Here is an 18,801-nt window from a genome sequence, read left to right on the forward strand (position 1 = left end):
AATAAAAATGTGAAATGTTGCCTTGTCAATAAACTATAAGTTTGGAAATAAAATCAATTAAACCTAAATAGCAATATCAAAAAATAAAAAATAATAATAAAATTACTAAAGCACATAAAGAAATTACTCAAATTTAAACTAAAATGAACTTGAAAACTAAAAATATAAAAATAAAAAGAGTTCAGGGATTTATTTGTTACTCTATAACCATTTGTGGGCCAATTAGCTTACAGTTTTCTTACCTGGTTAATACCTGGCATTTGTTAGCATAGGGACAGTCGTCCTATCACATGACAAACTTTACAACTGGTCAAGACTCCAAACAGTTTGCCCTGTACATGTCTGCATGTCTCAGCTCATGCCTAGGCCCAGACATTTTTGCATTTTCTCTGCTAATTTTGAGGGGAAATACGCAGAATGTATTTAAATATTGTAAAAAGTGGAGAGTACTATAATTTTATCGGTGGTTAAAGGCATATTCAAGTGAAACAACATAATATATTTTTAAAAATCTGTATTCTGCAGAGACAGCTCTCCTTATTGAAGTTGACCTCTAAAACCTTTTTTATTTTATTATCAGCGAAAGGGCAGAACAGAAAGAAAGACCTTCCTTTGAGCGCTGATTCCTCTCAAGGTCTCTTCTTTATTTTTTCTTGCTACTGTTGACTTTAGCTTTCTGACTGTTTAAATGCTATATGCCCTGAGACAATTGCCATTGTTAAAAGTGTCTGCCTTTGTAAAATCTGAATAAAGCTAAATGAAATTGTCTGTGTTTGCTCTGGTGTGATGAATGAAACTTGCTAACAAGTTGTCGTTTTTGAAAGGAAATAAGAAGACATTCACGATCACATTCCTGGCCAGCAACAAGCATGAGACTTCAAAACCTGTGCAATGTTCAGGTCTTCTCAGTTCATTATTCTGTCAAATTAAAGGCTCTCAGGTGATGAATGGCCCCCAGAGATGATGTGTTAATGTTACAGTTTGGAACTGATGACTCAGGTGTTATCGTAAGAAACAAGGAAAAGGGGTTGAATGTGAAACTGCAAATAAGTGGACATGGTATGATAAATATGAAAAATGTCATATTTTTAACATGTAGGCCTATGGAAGTATAATGAGGACATGCATGAGAAGTCACAAAAAAATGAAAATGCATTTCATGCCAGAGTATAAGACGTGTGCTTTTTGCTGTTTTAAACATACACGAGCAGGATCACACTTGGTGAGATGTTGATGTAAGTGCGCCACCCTTTGGTCAGGCTCGGGTATAGCATGGCCTAACTCTTGAATGTATTAGGTTCAGATTGGATCCACCACCATGTAATCTATTTTCTGGCATATAGCCTACTGTGAAATGTGTTTGAACTGAAAGCCTAAATGTATGATGTTAAGTTGGAGTCAGTGTGTGTGTTAATAGGCTATTGTTGAACTGTTTTTGCAGAGTTCAAAAATATCATTTTGGGGGATTTTAGTTCTTTGCTCAAGTAGGCTATAAAAGGTTCAATAATGCTCAGGGATTTTCAACCTTTTAGATGTTTTGTACAACCAGATATGATTATCCTCATGCAAGGGACCCTTACCCTGAAATGTAATGGCCATCGAAATAGTTTTTTGTATAAAGACCCAATTTACATTGCGAAAATTTTATAGCATATTTAAAACATTATTTGGAAAATATTTAGTTTTAGTATCATTATTACATTTGTTTTCTATTCATGATAGAACTGTACTGTTACACATATTATTTAAGGCATTATTTATTTATTTGACATAGGCCTACAGTTTTGCTCTAAACAAGGTCCTCCAAGCACTCCCTTTCGACCCTTTTTTGAAAACCCCTGCAGGCCGCGCGCTCGCTGCGCTCTTTCCTGAGCGGGAACGCGCCCTGCACGAGCTCGTGTGTCCGCGCGAGATTTTATTATGCGCGAGACCAACAGAAGCTAACGGCTAAACACCTCACCTTTAAACATCTCACCATCACATTCAGCGTAGGTTTAACGTGTAAACAAACACACCTACAACTTTTGTGCGTGTTTACGTCACATTTTGCTCAGTTTAGTAAAGTGTCAGTGATGAGAGTTTAGCAATAACTGCTTAAAAAGCTGTTGTTCTATTTAGCTTAGTGTGTGTGTATGTCAGATTAGCAGCGTCTTCTTTCTGTTTTTCGTATTCTTAAACCTCTGCAACAACTAACAGCAGTTTGTCAAGGAAATATAATGACACTTGTATGCTTAGATACTAGGTCTGTGTCTCAAAACCTAGTAAGTTGCCTACCCAGGACGCATTTTTGGGAATCATAAGAAATCAAGTAGGCAGCTAACTAAGTTTTGAGACACAAACCCTGTGTGTCTGTAGGATAAGTAAGTTGTTGTTTATTTGTCATGTTGTGTACTTTGTCTGCAGTCCAGCCAATGAGTGATCATGTCTGGGGTAAAAAGGAAAATAGAGGACAAAGATCCTGACTATGAGGACATCACTCAAGTGCAGGAGAACAAGAGGAGCAAAGTGGTGGAGCAGAATGGTAAGTCTAGGTTCCTAACAGTGATTTACTTAATAGTGATTTAAGTTGTTTTTTATTCTGCCTGTTTGATTTTTTTTACCAGCCCGTGATGCTGCGGTGCAGAAGATTGATGCCATCATTAAGGATCAGTTTTCTCTTGAGATGAAGAATAAAGAGCATGAGATCGAGGTCATCGGGCAGGTAATCGTCTGTCCAACACTCACCTGATCTTTACAGTATGTCTCAAAACTATGTGGATTGGACTTCAGTTCAGAACTTTATCTTATTTCTAGTCTAGCAGTACTTTGTTAGGCCAAAAGTACTTTTAATGAGGGGTGTAAAAAGTACTGAGAAACTACATTCACTTATGGGTACTGCGTCAATATTTTATTTAAAAGTCAAAGTATCTTGCCTAAAACATAGTTGAGACATAGGAAACACTTGAAATACACTGCACAACTTTTAAAATCGGAAAAGATTTTAAAACACTAGGCATTATACAATTGCAAGCGCTGACATTTAGCAACTAGTGTAGAAACTTCCAGGCTGCAAGTCCGGACAAAAATCTTGGAAAAATTTGTGTAACGTATTCCAGATTTTTGTTTCCTATATGTATGTAAGTATTTAAATATAAACTTTTGTAGGCTTCAAAGAAAGGACCGAAGTTCACCTATCATTATTAGTAGTGGTTGTTAGTAAAACGCGTTAGTTAAAGCAGCTGCTTTTGGTCAAAAGACTCTAAAAGTGATGAGATGTCTCTTCACAAGGTTATGAAATATATTTTGTTTGTGGTTTAAATAAGGGTTTAGGGAGGTGAATTGCTTGTATGGACAAAAATATAATATTTATTATTTTCATCTGTTTTTTCTTCAGAGGCTGAATGAGGCCAGGAGAATGATGGACAAGCTCAGAGCTTGCATTGTTGCAAACTACTATGCCAATGCGGGCCAGCCTAAAGTCCCTGAGGTAATGTGTAGAGATACATTTTGTCTATAGAATGAAACATAAGTAAAAATCCCATTCATTTTCTCCATAGGGAAAAATCATTTTTAAACATTTAAAGGTATAGCGGAGGATTTTCCCGAATTTTAGAAAAGAACCGCCCTCTCCACTTTTTGAAAATATGCACATGCGCAACACTCTACCTGCTCCCGAGAGGGAACGCCTATTAAACGTGTGCACGAGAGAGCATGCACGAGCTAATCATAGCTTACATTAACTTTTACTAGCAGTGATTTTAAATGGATTTCTCCAAATAGCATGCCAAACTTTACCTGTCAAGTAGAAACTTCGCGACTGAGGCATCAGTGGGAAGCCCAACCATCCATCGTGTGCACGTACGACGGCCTTACGTAAACATATCACCAGAATGATTGACACTTAGGAGGACCAATAGTCTTGATGATCCACCCGGAAAAAGAAAATCCTCCTCTATACCTTTAAAGATAGACCTACTATGAGCATTGAAGTTGTTACTCGATGGTGCATGCTTTTGTTAAATCAGCCAAAAGTCATTCAACAGTGGAATTCATGTTGGAAAAACTGATTCTGCAAAAAAAAAAAAAAAAAACCTCTACCAAATATATTGTTTCTATGTACATAATTAGCATCTTTAAATGAATCCACTTGTTAAGTCTGACATCACGCATCACCATTTCCGGGTCCAAATGCTCTATCAGATGTCAAAAGCAAACAATGGTGCTGATATATACATACTGGGCTCTCTAATACTACTGAAAAAAAATCTCAGATGGCCAGACAGTGGTGATTCTTTTATTAATCATTAAAATATTGGTCTGGGACACTGAGCTTAGAGCCTGTAATGTACAGTACATTGTGAGTTTTTAAAAGCTTAGCTTTAATGTGTGATATGAATAAAGAGTGCTCATAAAAGGCTCCTGAGATTGTATTCTCAATTCAAATGAGTAGAGGCTTGGACTTTACTTCACGAAATAACAAGCAGGTAGTTATATATTTCTCCATCATTTTAAATTTGATTATATAATTTGAATTGCTTCAAGGGATTGTCGTTCTTTCGCTTGTTAAAGCCATTAAGTAGACACTTAAGTAAATCTTTTTGTCTGATTTTCAAATACATTTTTGCTTAAGTTAAGTTTTTAATCTTGTGATTCATCTCGTAGCTGGTTTGGTTCATGGCTTCTAACTCTAACTGTTTTAAAATCCTTATGAGTTTTAAATTAATGTGAAAAATACTGCTGGAACTAAGGCCACAAAAAAGTGGGCAAGCACTCTTACACACAGAAAATGTCTGTTTTTTCTCATTCTACATGAATAAACATCCAGTTTTGTTGCTGCTTTGTAGAAAGCTCCTTTAAGCCCAAACAGTTGATCACTGATTTCATTTGCTTCCAGGCCACTAAGAGTGACCCATCTGTTCTCAACCACCCTGCCATAAAGCGCTTCCTGGATTCCCCCTCCCGCTCCTCGTCTCCACTGAACCAGAATTCAGAGACGCCATCACAGGTCCAGTCTGAGACCGAATCCCTCAGCCAGCATGGGGAAGCTGGGGAGAGAGAGACAGACAGCGGGAGAGAGGATGGGGCTCCACGTGAACGACGACCCGGCAGAAACACAGGAAAGGTTAGTGGCCCACACACTATCAGAACATAAGGCTTTAATAGATTTTCAGAATGTAGTAATCATGCTGCAAAACCCCATTTTATTAGAAGAACCTCAAAGGTTGTCACAGTGATTTTACCATAGTTCAGGGGTGTTTATTTAAGCCCAATGTGAAAAATAGATAGAAAAGTAATAGAAGACCTCTATGATTAATTAATAATTTAATAAACAAATCTTTGATAACATTTATGAAGAATCCAATTTGATAAAAAATGCTTAATGTAGTATAAAAACAGCACTTTGCATTTTAATGCAACACAACATAAAACATTTTGATAGCAAATTGCTATATAAAATGATGCAAGTTTATTTATTTGCAAATCAAACACATTTTTTTGTCCTTATGCAGCATATAAAAAACTTTGGTAACAAAGCCTTTATATAATGTATATAATATATATATATAATGTATGTAATAGTATAATGCATTATAAAGATATTCACAATGTATGTTAGATAATGCATTATATATTTTCATAAATAAATAGCCAAAGTGAAAACGCATTATAATATTTGCAGATTCCTTGTTATATCTGAAGTTGGCACAGTTTGGCAAAGTTTTTAATGCATTATACTTTCTAAAGGTATAACAATGAATAGATAAGTATTATAACTGTGGTTTACAATTATTCGCGAGACCATACCAGGGCTCCAGACTGCAACCATTTTTCCTGCCGGTGTGACAAAATTTTGTTAGAGGTCGCACTGGTGCAACCACCAGGTTGCCCAAATGATAAGAGCTGCCATTTCTGTTGCATATGAGAAAAATCAAACGGTGAACAAATGAAAGCAGAACAAAATCATGCTACTTGTTTGAACTGCGCCGATTGTGGGCCGATCTTTGATCATGCGACACCGTTACAACACAGCACTGGGCGATCCAGTGAAAAAGCATTTGAATTCATTACAGAATTCTCTGTTACAAGCCGTTTCAGATCAAACAGTGCTGATGTGGAAACCACGCTTTCCAGTCCACAAATCACCAACATTCACCATGGATTTAATGTAGTAACGCTAACTGTAACCATGGTATTGTGGCAGAAATAGTAGCCAAATGTTTTTACATTATTAATCTTTTGAGAGTGAAATAAACTGACTTTCAAGTAGGGCTGTCACTTTTGTGAAAAAATCCTGTTCGATTTTTGAGACATAAGTGTTCATTGAATCGATTGTAAAATCGATTTTCCATATCTAAAGATGTTTCCATTTTAAACGCCAAATATGGGCAAATCCACGGACAACTAACAGGCATTAGGACGAATGTAAAGACGGCGCTTGAGACGCGCACAATTCAGCAAATATTCCTGATGATTTATTGGTGTGAAGTTTCGTGCACAATGACAAACAGGAGTGCAACATTCTCGAAAAACAATAAGCAGAATGGACTACCATAACATAAATGAAAAACATTACTGCAGTCTTCAACATGGCTGTGTTTACGATTAGAAATGTCAAACAAATTTTGCGTACGTAGGCGATTGAAGACCGTAGCCTGAATCTGTATCTGTATGCATGAGACTGTCTGCATACCGGCAGAATTCACAGTTTTGTAGTAAAAAGAGAAACATTATGCAGAAGTATAATTTGCTGTTATGCATGTTTGTCAGAGCCTGCAGTTGCTGTGTTACGCGCGTTCGCTGCGGGCGTATCGTGACGAGCTGGACGCGCTCCGAGAGAAGACCATTAAAATCGATTCCCTATTTTTGTTTTCGAAACTTGCGTTGGTTGGTCCGATCGATTGTGCAATCGATTTTCGAACGTAAAGTGACAGCCCTACTTTCAAGTGCTTTACACAACTTTTTCCAGCACTTCAAAGCTCTAAATGTGAATAACTGCATTGCCCCTAAATTTTCATTTTGTGCTCCTAAAACTTTCAGTGAGGGGCTTATATAGTGTTGCTAGTAAGTTAGTATGGAGCCCTGCGTACAATGCATTATAAGGTGCATTACAAGGCATAATTAATGCATTAAAAAACTTTTATAATGTATTCTACATAAAGGCTTTAAGTTAAGTGTTACCAAAACTTTTTAATACATGTCTGAGCTGTTACTTGACAGTAACAATTTTTTATTACTTGCCCATGTGTAGGACACATTTGGTGTGCCATTATCCTTAGAGCAGCATGTGACTTACCATACTACAGGAGATGAGGCTTCTCGACTCTACATGAAGAAAACCATTGTTGTGGGCAACGTATCCAAGTATGTAGCCTTTATTTGTCTCTTTGCCCTTATTTCACGGATAGATCAGAGTGCTTCATATTACCAATTTCAATTTGACTAGATTAGCTTGATGTCTTTTGCACTAGTAGTGGGAACCCTGTATGAATTAAAAAACATTTGATCATTTGTAGTGTAGATCAGCTTTATACCAACAACCAGATGGTTAATGGCCTAAATCTTTGTTATTGCTCTTGTGCAGTTTTGATTTAGCACCTCTGGGATGTTCACTGATGTTTGTGCTGTTTCTCTGAACAATTCTGGTGTGCCCTTGAGTAGGACGCTTTTTTCTCAGTTCTGCAGTGCAACCTTAAAGGCATCGTTCACCCAAAAAGGAACATTCCATATTCGTTCTATTTTCATATCATTTTAAATCTGTATCTTTCTTTCTTCTGTGGAATACAAAAGGAGAAATATCTGAAGTGTCATGATCATACCAAGGCAAAATACGGCTGATGTCAAAGGTTTAAGTAAAAAATGCCTTGTATGGCTTCAAAAGACTTTGAATATATAGCACATCTGTAGTGAGGAGCTAGTCTCCATTCATTGAAATCTCATGGAAAAGAGTGATTGACTAATTAAGAAGAATGTCATCCAGATTTGGAATGACATGTGGGTAAGTAAATGATAACAGAATTTTCATTTTAATAATTTTTTCTAAACCATCCTTTTCTTGTTTCTCTGTCAAAAAAGAAAAGGTCCTGAATGAATGCTAGCCATTGATTATTTGGATAAATGCTTTTATGAGAAACAATGGTTATTTCTATGAGCTTGTATTCATTTTTAAATGCACAAGTTTTTGTGGAAAATCTCAGTATTATTTTTCCGAAACCCAATAAACCTCCATGTTGCAAAAAGCAAAGCTTTAGCTTTCCCTAGGCAGCGATCTAACCTCATTTATTCTGCATTATCACACAGTCCTTGTATTCTTTACCTCATAAAATCCATTCAGAGCATGTGAGAGAGACGCAAGTGTGTGTGTCTGCATATGAGCATTGAGCAACGATACAAGCTCATTTTTTTTCTGCCTGCAGAGCTACTAAAGATCTTTATGAGACTGTTTACTTCAGGGTCAGTGTGCAGAAAAAACTCACCATCTCAAGCTGTTTTATCTATCTAAACAGCTCTACATTCTACATTTATGTGTTTAGCAGATGCTTTCTTTTCTGAGAAACTTAAAATGAAGTGCACAAATCACATTACTGAGGCAGGTAGCTGAAAATGCACAATGCATGCTGAGCTGAAAAGAAACTCACAGCTTTGGCAAATAAACTGACTTTTTTATCCTTCCTCCTACTGAATGAATACATATCAAAAATGCTACCTACTGAAGCTTGAAGAAAAATGTATTTTATTTTAAAAAACAGTTACTGGGAGCTTCATACTGTTTTTTTTTCTCTAATTCATGGTTGTGAACTACAATCCTGACCCAAACAATAAGTGAAAGCTTGTGTGTATGCTACTATAAATTGATTTGAGTTTGATTTTTAGATTACTGTTGTTGTCTTTCTCAGGTATATTGCTCCTGATAAACGTGAGGAGAACGATCAGTCCACACATAAATGGATGGTGTATGTTCGAGGTTCTCGTAAAGAGCCTAGTATCGATCATTTCGTGAAGAAGGTCTGGTTCTTCCTGCACCCTAGCTACAAGCCCAATGATCTTGTGGAAGTCAGGTGTGTGTTAACTTGCCTCTCTAATTTATTGTTTCTGTTTTGTTTCTAATATTTTTGAGGAAACTGATAAAAAAAAAAATTGGATTCTTCGGTGAAAAGAAAGTTTAAAAGAACAACATTTTTGTTAAATAGATTTTTTTTGTAACATTATAAATTACTTATATAAGTCACTTTTGATCAATGTATCGTTGCTGAACAAAAGTATTCATTTCTTTAAAAAAAAAAAAATTCCCTGTTAGCAATGATTCATTTTGCTCGTTTTATTTTGCTTCAAGCAATATCAACACAGAACAGGCAGTGCCCTCTAGTGGAGGAGACTATATGCATCTCTGTGGTGCTTTTATTTCTCTCTTCTGAGAGAGAAAGACTCTTTTTAAACTGTGTGTGTGTTTAGTGAGCCACCGTTCCACTTGACACGTCGAGGGTGGGGAGAGTTTCCTGTCCGTGTGCAGATTCACTTTAAAGATCAACGGAACAAGCGTATCGACATCATCCACCACTTAAAGGTCAGAGGCTTACTGACCGCTTCCATACACGCTCTCTTTGAACCCTTTTGTTGCCCTTTTCATCTTTTCTTTTCTCTCTCTTTCTCTTTCTTTGTACGTTTTTACGTGGGGCATTCAAACTATAGAGGACATCCCCCTCTATGTCTTTGAAATTCCATTTTTTGAGTTTGTGTCTGCAAATTGCACATAATAGAATATGCCTGTATGAATCCATCACTTTATGCTGGATTCTCTGAGTCTAAAGGGTGAAATGGTCGATTTTAAAAAGCATTCTGTCTGTTGATATTTCCTTTCTTCTTTATCTCTTGTCACAACAATCCATTTTGTTATAGGTCAAAAATACAAAGGTAAAATAGAAGGATATGAATTGAGATGTTAAGACAAAAGAAAAGTTTGTGGATTAAAGTACTTTCCTTAACCCACCATCCTCTTAGATTCTTGACAGCAAAGACTGTTGAATGTTCTTTAATGTCTCTGTTATTTATCTTCTTTTATTTGTTCTCCCTCAGCTTGACCGAACATACACAGGTTTACAGACTTTGGGAGCTGAAACGGTAAGACACACAGAGTATCTTAATATTTACCAGAAACTACAGCTGTGCTTATAGATATACATAATTGTGTTTTTTATTATTATTTTAAAATGAGAGATAGCTTAAAATTGAGTTTTCTTTTTATTACATAGTACTACCCTGCAATAGCACAACTATCACAAAAGGCTACAAACATACATTAATGCTCAAAGAAGCATCACACAATATTAAGAACCAGTATATAAAGTTTTTAACAGGATGTATAAGTTCAGTTATTGTCATGTGGAATAGTTGTAAATATCTGTTATGTTAAATAGTTTCATCATGACACTACTAAATAAATATAAAAACTACATTAAATTTGTATTGTTTAAAAAACGGACTGAAGGGACTGTAAGGCTCTCAGGCGCTTGTGTATCACAGATAATTATCAACTTAAATAAGGAGCACACTTATCTAAATGGGCTAAGAAGAGTCAAGGTCTCAATTGTGAATATAGTGATGAAAATGTCATAGTCTCAAAGATGATGGAAAGCACAAAACTGGAGTTCTGGTTAGTGTGGGAACGCAAGTGTCAGATAGGTAAATTAACAATATGGGTGAATGTGTCCAATGAAGATTTGTTGCTGTTGTCACTTGTAACAAAGGAAGAAATGATGCCTTTATTTACTACTACTTTATTTAGCAGTGTCATGTAATTAAATGCTAAACTGTGTAAATGATTTTCCAGAGTATGTGTACTAAAAGGTGTGTAGAAGGTACATTTTTTTTACTCTAAGGAAAAAATTAATTGATGAAAGATGTAGGGTTTTTTTTAGCTACAGAACTCAGCATAAAATTACTTTTCAATCTGGACACAGTAAGAGTGCAGGGGTTTTATAGTTCTAAAATGATTTTGCAATGACAATGTTTATTGCAGGCGTCAAATATATACGATTTATCTTTAAAATGCCATTTTTTTAGTTTTTCTGTCTTATTTCCTAAAGGTCGTGGACGTTGAGCTCCACAGAAACTCACTGGGCGATGACTTCTTCCCTTTTGCCCCCTCATCTTCTTCATCATCATCTTCCTCCCATCTGCCGTTTGTGGGCGGATCTGGCTCCTCCTCCTCCACAGCTGCCCTGGGCTCTCGGCGACACTCCTCTCCCTCTCAGCACCCTCATGATGATCAACCCAGCTTAGAAAGAGGTAGGCAAAGCATACACAAATGCTTGTCCAACTCACAGGATTCCACATAATTAAGAGGATTAGTAGGATGTTTGCACTTTATTGCTGTGTCAAACACGTATTTTTCCAAGCCTAGACCTTCATTATACAGTCCTTGCCCAAGTCACTTGTGTGAAAATGCATGTTGTGTTTATGGGAACAGCTCAAGCTGTTTCTAAATGATACTTCTTGAAGTTATATGTAGGCCTGTCGCGATAGTCAATAAATCAATTAATCGCGCGATAAAAAAAAATTAGCTCGATAATTTTTCCGGCCGCGATAATTCCATTTGCATGCTTGTTTGTTTTCCTCGTTTCTCTCTCTCTCTACCAAAGAGACTGGATGACCACTCTCGGTTCCTTAGCGTATAGGAGGAGTGAACCCTCTAGTCAGTTGCGTAGTCTTTGTGTGGGGAAGGCGGCGCCTGTCAGTCACATGGTCTTTGTATGGGAAAGCGCCGGCGAGACTGCTTGCGGCGACTGCCGGGAGACAGAAAAGACGCTAGTTGTGAGTTGGAGGGGAAAAAAAAAAGAAAAAGATGGAATTGGTTTCAAAGCCAAACGCGACAGCGAGCCCGATCTCATGAAAATGCGTATCTATACCACGAATGTTATTTCTCGTGCCATTTATACGCCAAAAATAGTTTTTGCGTGCAGATACGCACTTTATGGCGTGTAATACGCACGCACTCCTCACCCCTAATCCTTACCAAGTATTTTCAGTGCGTAGCATATACACGCAATAAAGCGCGTCTCCGTCTTCCCGACAGTAAATTACACAATCACTCGGGCGTTTGTTTAGTAGACAAAGTAACAGGAGGACAGTGCAAAATGCTGTGGTATCCTGTTGAGGCTTTTTTTTATTTGTTTACAAAGGTCCTAACCGGCAGTTTTGCCTGTTATGGAATGTATCACTATTTATGTCTGAGCCTAATGTTTAATATTTTTTGAAGTGCAATTTTGTTTACATTCATTTTATTTATTGTTTTTGGTATTTATTCAAGTGAATTTTTTTGTTAACAGACACTGAGAGTCCATTGCTTTTATTGTTTTTGGTTGTTTTGTTCATTTTTTGTGGATATTTAAAATGTTTTTCCATTTTCAATGTTTAATATTCTTAAGAAATAAAAGTTTATAGATCTTTGAAAAGGTGTACCTGGATTATTATGCCATTATCATTATATTAGATGAAAATGGTCTCGAACGACAATATTATCGTTTATCGCAATAATTTCTTGGACAATTTATCGTCCAGCAAAACTTGTTATCGTGACAGGCCTAGTTATATGTGTGTAAATTACTTCTTGATTAAATCTGTTGATTAGAATCTTAAAAGTCCCTCTATTTTCTCGTTTCCCCCTCAGTTCCAGGTGTCACTGTCAAGACTGAGTCGATGCGTTCTTCGTGTTCTGAACGAACTTCGCAGTCAAATAGGTCTGAGAAAATCACCCTTGGTTCCCACGGAAACTCTGCCTTTCAGCCAATCACGGCCAGCTGTAAGATCATTCCACAAGGGCAAGTGCCCAGTCCCGCCGAATCACCCGGGAAATCATTCCAGCCGATCACGATGAGCTGCAAGATTGTGTCTGGTGAGTCTCACAGAAGCACAAAGGAGGGGGAGAGTTGAAATGCAGAGTTGAAATGCAAGCAGTAAAATCCTCTATATAAAGTCTCTTTCATGTTGCTCTGGCTTTTTTTATGCTAGAGAATGCTAGATTTTCTAGAAAAAAGGAGTCTTTCGGAAAGTTGTAAAACTCCTCTCTGTAATGCATTATAGATTTGCTGTCAATGTGTGACAGCAGATCTAAAGCCTTATTCGGACGGGACTAGTTTAACATGAAGAGGTGGGGTAAAGTAATAATTACCAGAGCTTCTCAGTGATTTTAGTCCCATCTGAATGTGCCATCTCAGTAATCATTACGGACAATGTCAGTAAAGATTACGGCGACTTTTACCTTCAATAAAAAGGACCAGAAAAATTACCTCAGGTAATACTAATACTAATCCTGTGCGAATAGACCCGCTGTAAAGATGGACGTAAATATTTCGTCATTTCGTGTTTAAAAGTAGTTTTCCGTGGTTTTTCAAGTATGGAGACGCTTGAAAAAGCATTCAGTTGCGTTCTAGTCACTGGGACGAGTCTGTGGCAAAACTCAAGTGTTTTCCACATACCATTCAGATCAGAAAGAAGATCGAAATCACTTGTTAGAGGCACGAAACATCTTTTAGCGTTAGGTAAGTGTCTATTACCAACACAATCCAATCTGAAGTTAATAATTAATAAATCGTTTGACCGGACATAACTGTTTTATAAATATATTTTATGTGTTTGCGCACGTGATATCAGGAAGCAACGTAATATGCACATGATGACAGAAGGGTAACGGCGATGTGCAAATCGAGTTACTCCTCCCACTTCTGCTAGTTTTACTGAGATATCTTATCCCGTGCGAATTGGCCATTAATATTACAGACGTCCTGTGGTAAAATTACATTACTCCATCCACCCTTGTAAAGTTAATCCTGTCCAAATAGGGCTTAAGAGGAGCTTAGTCTGATATATCCTAGTCTTGCTTTGCCAGACCTACCCTTTATAAAGTGTGGTACACATTACATCTTATTCTTGCCAAGAACCACCCACTTATGCCGCATTTCCGCTATCTCCGGCATTTGCGTACAATTGTCATGTTTTGCTCCATTGTGGAACCAAATTAAACATTCAAATGGATTGTGCAGCAGACATTCATCCACTTATTCAACATGGTAAAATTAATGAATAATGAATCTATGAATATATCCACACGAAAGAAATGTCTGCCAGTGTCTAAAAAAAACTAGTTTTCAAGGGCTAATCAATGTAAATAATTATAAAATAATAATTTAGGACATAATTATTCATAACCATCCATTTTACAGGTAAAGTGTTTAAGGAATAATATTTTAGTAGAAAAATACTGTTAATTCTCACCTCATGCTCATAGGTTTGAAGAGAATATAATTTGGTTGTGTGGAGATGATGAAAAGGCAGCTTTAGACAGGAATGGGCCATTTGATTAGCATGCAAAATGACTAAACTACCAATTGTATCTAGGGTTGCAAAGGGGCGGAAAGTTTCCGGTAAATTTCCATGGGAAGTTAAGCTGGGGAATTTTGGAAATATTCATTACCACGACAACCGCTTGCATCATTTCACCACTCTGAAAGTAACTGTACACAAAAGAGACGGATGGATACATTATTTAAGGTTATTTCTATTCGTTAGAATATTGATATATGAACTTGTTGTCAAGTAAGCCCCGTTGCGAGCATGTGCTCTCTAAGCTTTCAGTGTGCTGCACTGCTCTAGTTGACTTCTGCGCCTTCCCCCCCGAAAATATCACGTTAATTTTGAAAACGTAATTCCTTTTGTGGATCCTCTTGGTCTTTCTTCATGTTTCTTTGACAAATATCAGTGTCTCAGTCTCACGCACGCTGCACGCGAGTTAACCACGCCTACTTATTTACATGTTGCGGTATACACGGAATAAAAAAATCTGTTACGGTTGACATTTTCTTCCGCGGTAACGATATATACCGTCATACCGCCCAGCCCTACTTATGTGGTAAATAAAGTTATGCTAGCTTATTTAGCATCTAACTTATCAGCTTGCTATCTACTAGATTAATACATTTGTATGTGATATTTGCAATTTAAACATTTAATAAATATATTTCCCCATAATATCATCAAAACTTACTTCACTTTGTTTAGTCCACAGGCTCAAATGTGTGCCTTCAATAGTCTTGTGCTTTGGGCTTCTGTACATGTGATGGAGGCATGCACAGTGCCAGTAGGGGGTGTGGTCTCAATAGCCATGCAGTAAGCAGTGTGCTATGTGCATGTGATTGAGGAATGGCATGGATATTCAAGTGTATATGAATGGCATCTGTTTGTTTTAGTCAAGATTATGCTAAAATATACTTTCCTCAACTATATTTAAGTTCCCTATGAAGAGCCAACCCTCAACTTTGAAAATTCCCAGTTTATTCCCGTTTATTCCCATAAATTCCTGTTAATTCCCTTAAATTCCCATTAATTCCCATGGAAAGTTTCCATCTTTGAAAATTCCCATAATTTTGCAACCCTAATTGTATCTCTTACAACTAAGAACTTTTAAAATTTTGATTCTTTGAAACCCATAAACTTTGACAATTCTAGGCAGATATTTGACTTATAGCAGCCTAGGAACTTGCCAACATGACTGTGTTTCCAATTGAAAGTTGTATAGTCTGAAATTGTCAGAAGTTTGTTTTGTTTTGAGAAGACTCAAACTGTTCTGTAATGCATTATGGATTTGCAGTCTGTGTAACTCTGAAACACAGTGAGAAATTTATTAGGGTCACACTGTAAATCTAATTACAGAAACAGAATTTTTGTGTTCCAGGCTCTCCTATCTCCACCCCTAGTCACTCTCCACTTCCCCGGACATCGTCATCCACACCAGTTCACATGAAGTCCAGCCCTTCAGTCATAAATAACCCCTATATTATAGTGGACAAACCAGGACAAGTCATTAATATGGCTGCATCGTCATCTGCAGCTACAGGTACATACATCGCATCTCTTCCATGTTGGTTTTATTCCCTTATGTTCAACATCACAGAAGTTCTGCTTGGCTGTATTTTTTGTTGCTTTGCAGCAATGTTCTGGACAGTGAAATAATTTTTTACTTGAAATTTGCCGCATCGCGCATGAGGAGGCCACTTAGTGAGTGTCAGGTGTGAAAAATGAAGACAAATCACAAAGTACAAGTTCCCCCTTCAGTTCTTTTTCTTTATCCTTCTCGCACTCTCTCTCGCACACACACTTTCTGTGCTTCACTCTTTCCCATGACTAATGCTGTGGGTTTGCAGGACTAATGCTGTGGGCATAAGACCAAGTTGCCATAGCGACCACATCACTGAGAGTTTAGGAGTGTGTGGAGTATGGAGTTGATGTAACATTACTGTGTGTGTAATGTGTGTAACACACACACACACACACACACAAACCTCCACACAAACACACCTACATGCTCTTAGGGATAATGTTTGTGTGGGTGGTCAGAGCTCTGTGCTGTGGTTCTAAAGCAACATAGTGACCATTAGAGATGGGCAAATCAAGAACAAACATAGAAATACTAATCAAAACTCAATACTATTTACCACCCCATGACTTTAGAAATCATAGTTGTCACTTTTCTCAGGTACAGTAGACACTTGGATATAACATTTGAGTGCATCTTTGATTGCAAATAATGCTGTTTTGTATGAAGCTTACTAGGTTTCAAAACGCAGCCAATCTCTTATGACTGTGTTCTGATATGGTTTCTGCAGAATTTCATTCAACGGCATGAAAATGAGGTGCTAATGAAGTCTGAACATCTAAGAAACAGCTGCTTTGAGTTAAAGCTAACATCAACATATAAAATATTCTGCTACATGCTTTTATGAATTATTAAGGGATTGCCAAGAGATTAGAAATCACTACTAGGAAAATGTATCTGTTACATGAAGATGAGTAAAGCTGTTTTACTGTCCTGATTCATTCAGTTGTTTGTTTAAAAATGAAAATCATGTGATAAAAATGAAATAACAGCATGTTGTCATGTATGTTGCTTTTCCTAATTGAATGGAAAAGAATTTTACTTAAATTTTGTCAAGAGTGTCAGAGCAGCTTCACAAATTCACTGCATGCATGTCTTGAGCTGTGTGTCTTTTTGTTACTGGAGAACAGAGCTTGTGAAGATCAGGCTGTGAATCTGGAGAAGCAGCAGCATGCCAACCATCCTGGGAGATGGATGGTGCATTATGAGATTTGGAGTAAATAAACTGCTTTGTTTTTTCAGTTCACACAGATATACTGGAGAAATTGAGCACAGAAGAGCAGAGCTGCGGTCTTAACACGTTTAGGTTAAACATTGAGCTGCAGAGTAACTCACAATTTCATTGTGCACAAAGACGCAGACAAAAAACCTGTATGTGCCAAAGTTTTTGTCAACCTCTGAGCAAAAAGCACTGAGACACTGACACATGATATATTCACATATAAAAGACGCTTTGTTGTAGGGCAAATTTTTGAGCTTATGGAAGAGATCCATAGAGATGCTTGACCAATCTTGTTGTGCTGAAAAAATTGTTTGGTTTGAAAAGGCCTTCACATTAAATAGAAATTTACCTATTTGCTTAATGCATTTTATTGATCTTAAGGTGAGTGATTCATCTAAAAGTGTCTTTTTAATAAAAATGTCATAACCTGATTTTCCGATTGATTTATCTCTCTGGTGACGCATGTCGGACTTCTCCAGCCAGTCATTTCATCGGCAAAAAAATTCCTACACCTTTCTTTAATCGACATAACTTCCCCTCCCTCGTACAGGAACATCTCTTCTCTTCTCTGATGACATGTTAACTGGCGTGAGGGTGGGACAACTTGTCACTCACATGACATCTCAGCAATAGCAAACCACAACAATCTAATCAAATCCGATGGACAAAATCAAGTCCTGCCCTCATTTTTTTCTAATAAAGCTGTTTGCCTCCATCCAATCAACAACCAATGAATTGAGCAAGTGCCTGCCCAAAAATGTTTCTTTTCGAAAATCCATTTTACTCAGATGTACGTCACAATACAGAAGATCGTTACTTCCGCTACTTCTGATATATTGTGACTTCAACACATACTTCCATTAGGCATGGGTTGTTTATCAGATGAAGTGTCATATCTATTTGTTATATCTGCTGTATCCATGTGTTTATCCTAGGCAGTCCATCAGCCAAGCAGAGCAGCACAGCCCATGGTGCTCGATCACCTGCTCCTAAAGTTCACACCAGCAGCTTCCTGTCCTCTGGCGTCAAGGTGAGACTGAAAGTATATGTGTTTCTCTCAAAGTGTATGGATTTATTCAATGCAACCCTGCTTTGATTTCAGTTCAGGGTCTTACTGCTGAAGTCCAGCCGTGTGGTTAGGACTCCTAAACAAGAATTTACCTACTCTGAGTGTATTTTGCTTCCCTTTAGCAGTCTTTTAGTTCGTTATCTGGAAGTGGCTTGATTAATTACCATGCATAGTGGTGAGCATCTCTCTCTTGCTTCTACAAGGCAACTGAAGTGAAGGGTGGGTGGATGAAAATAGAATATCAGAATAAATTATGTGTGTATTGTGATTGAAATAAACTATAATTGAAAAATACAGATGTAGGCATTTGAAAACAATGTGGCACAATCAGTTCCCCTTCAGGCAGATTGGCAGGATGAATCAATCCATTTGTGTTCAGAGAGAGCTGTAATGGAGCTTGTAAGAGGAAGGCACTCCTAAATAGGAAATCATTTGTCTCTCATTGTGCTTTAGAGCTATATTAATATGGGCTCTGTTATTTACAAACTGAAAAGATAGTGTTTGACTGAATCATACCGACAAAGCTTTAATAGGTTGTCTGTCCCTCTGTTGAACTGATGAGAAACACACTGAAATTAGGTAATGATCTCTCTTTCTCTCTCTATG

General features: G+C 37.3%; 1 protein-coding gene across 1 annotated transcript in view; it reads left to right on the top strand.

The window, feature by feature from the left end:
* The first annotated feature begins 1,875 nt into the window (after window positions 1–1,875).
* yeats2 (YEATS domain containing 2) overlaps window positions 1,876–18,801 on the top strand; it is a 36,249-nt gene continuing 19,323 nt past the window's right edge. The window contains exons 1-13 of the mRNA XM_079876659.1: window positions 1,876–1,988; window positions 2,404–2,521; window positions 2,604–2,701; window positions 3,374–3,466; window positions 4,874–5,101; window positions 7,229–7,341; window positions 8,874–9,035; window positions 9,430–9,541; window positions 10,051–10,095; window positions 11,061–11,262; window positions 12,644–12,868; window positions 15,704–15,865; window positions 18,062–18,156. Of these exons, the coding sequence (XP_079732785.1) occupies window positions 2,422–2,521; window positions 2,604–2,701; window positions 3,374–3,466; window positions 4,874–5,101; window positions 7,229–7,341; window positions 8,874–9,035; window positions 9,430–9,541; window positions 10,051–10,095; window positions 11,061–11,262; window positions 12,644–12,868; window positions 15,704–15,865; window positions 18,062–18,156 (1,635 nt within the window). The 5' untranslated portion in view covers window positions 1,876–1,988; window positions 2,404–2,421. The remainder of the gene's footprint in view (window positions 1,989–2,403; window positions 2,522–2,603; window positions 2,702–3,373; window positions 3,467–4,873; window positions 5,102–7,228; window positions 7,342–8,873; window positions 9,036–9,429; window positions 9,542–10,050; window positions 10,096–11,060; window positions 11,263–12,643; window positions 12,869–15,703; window positions 15,866–18,061; window positions 18,157–18,801) is intronic.

This window comes from Squalius cephalus (assembly GCF_949319135.1).
Source record: "Squalius cephalus genome assembly, chromosome: 7".
In the NCBI taxonomy this organism is placed as follows: Eukaryota; Metazoa; Chordata; class Actinopteri; order Cypriniformes; family Leuciscidae; genus Squalius; species Squalius cephalus.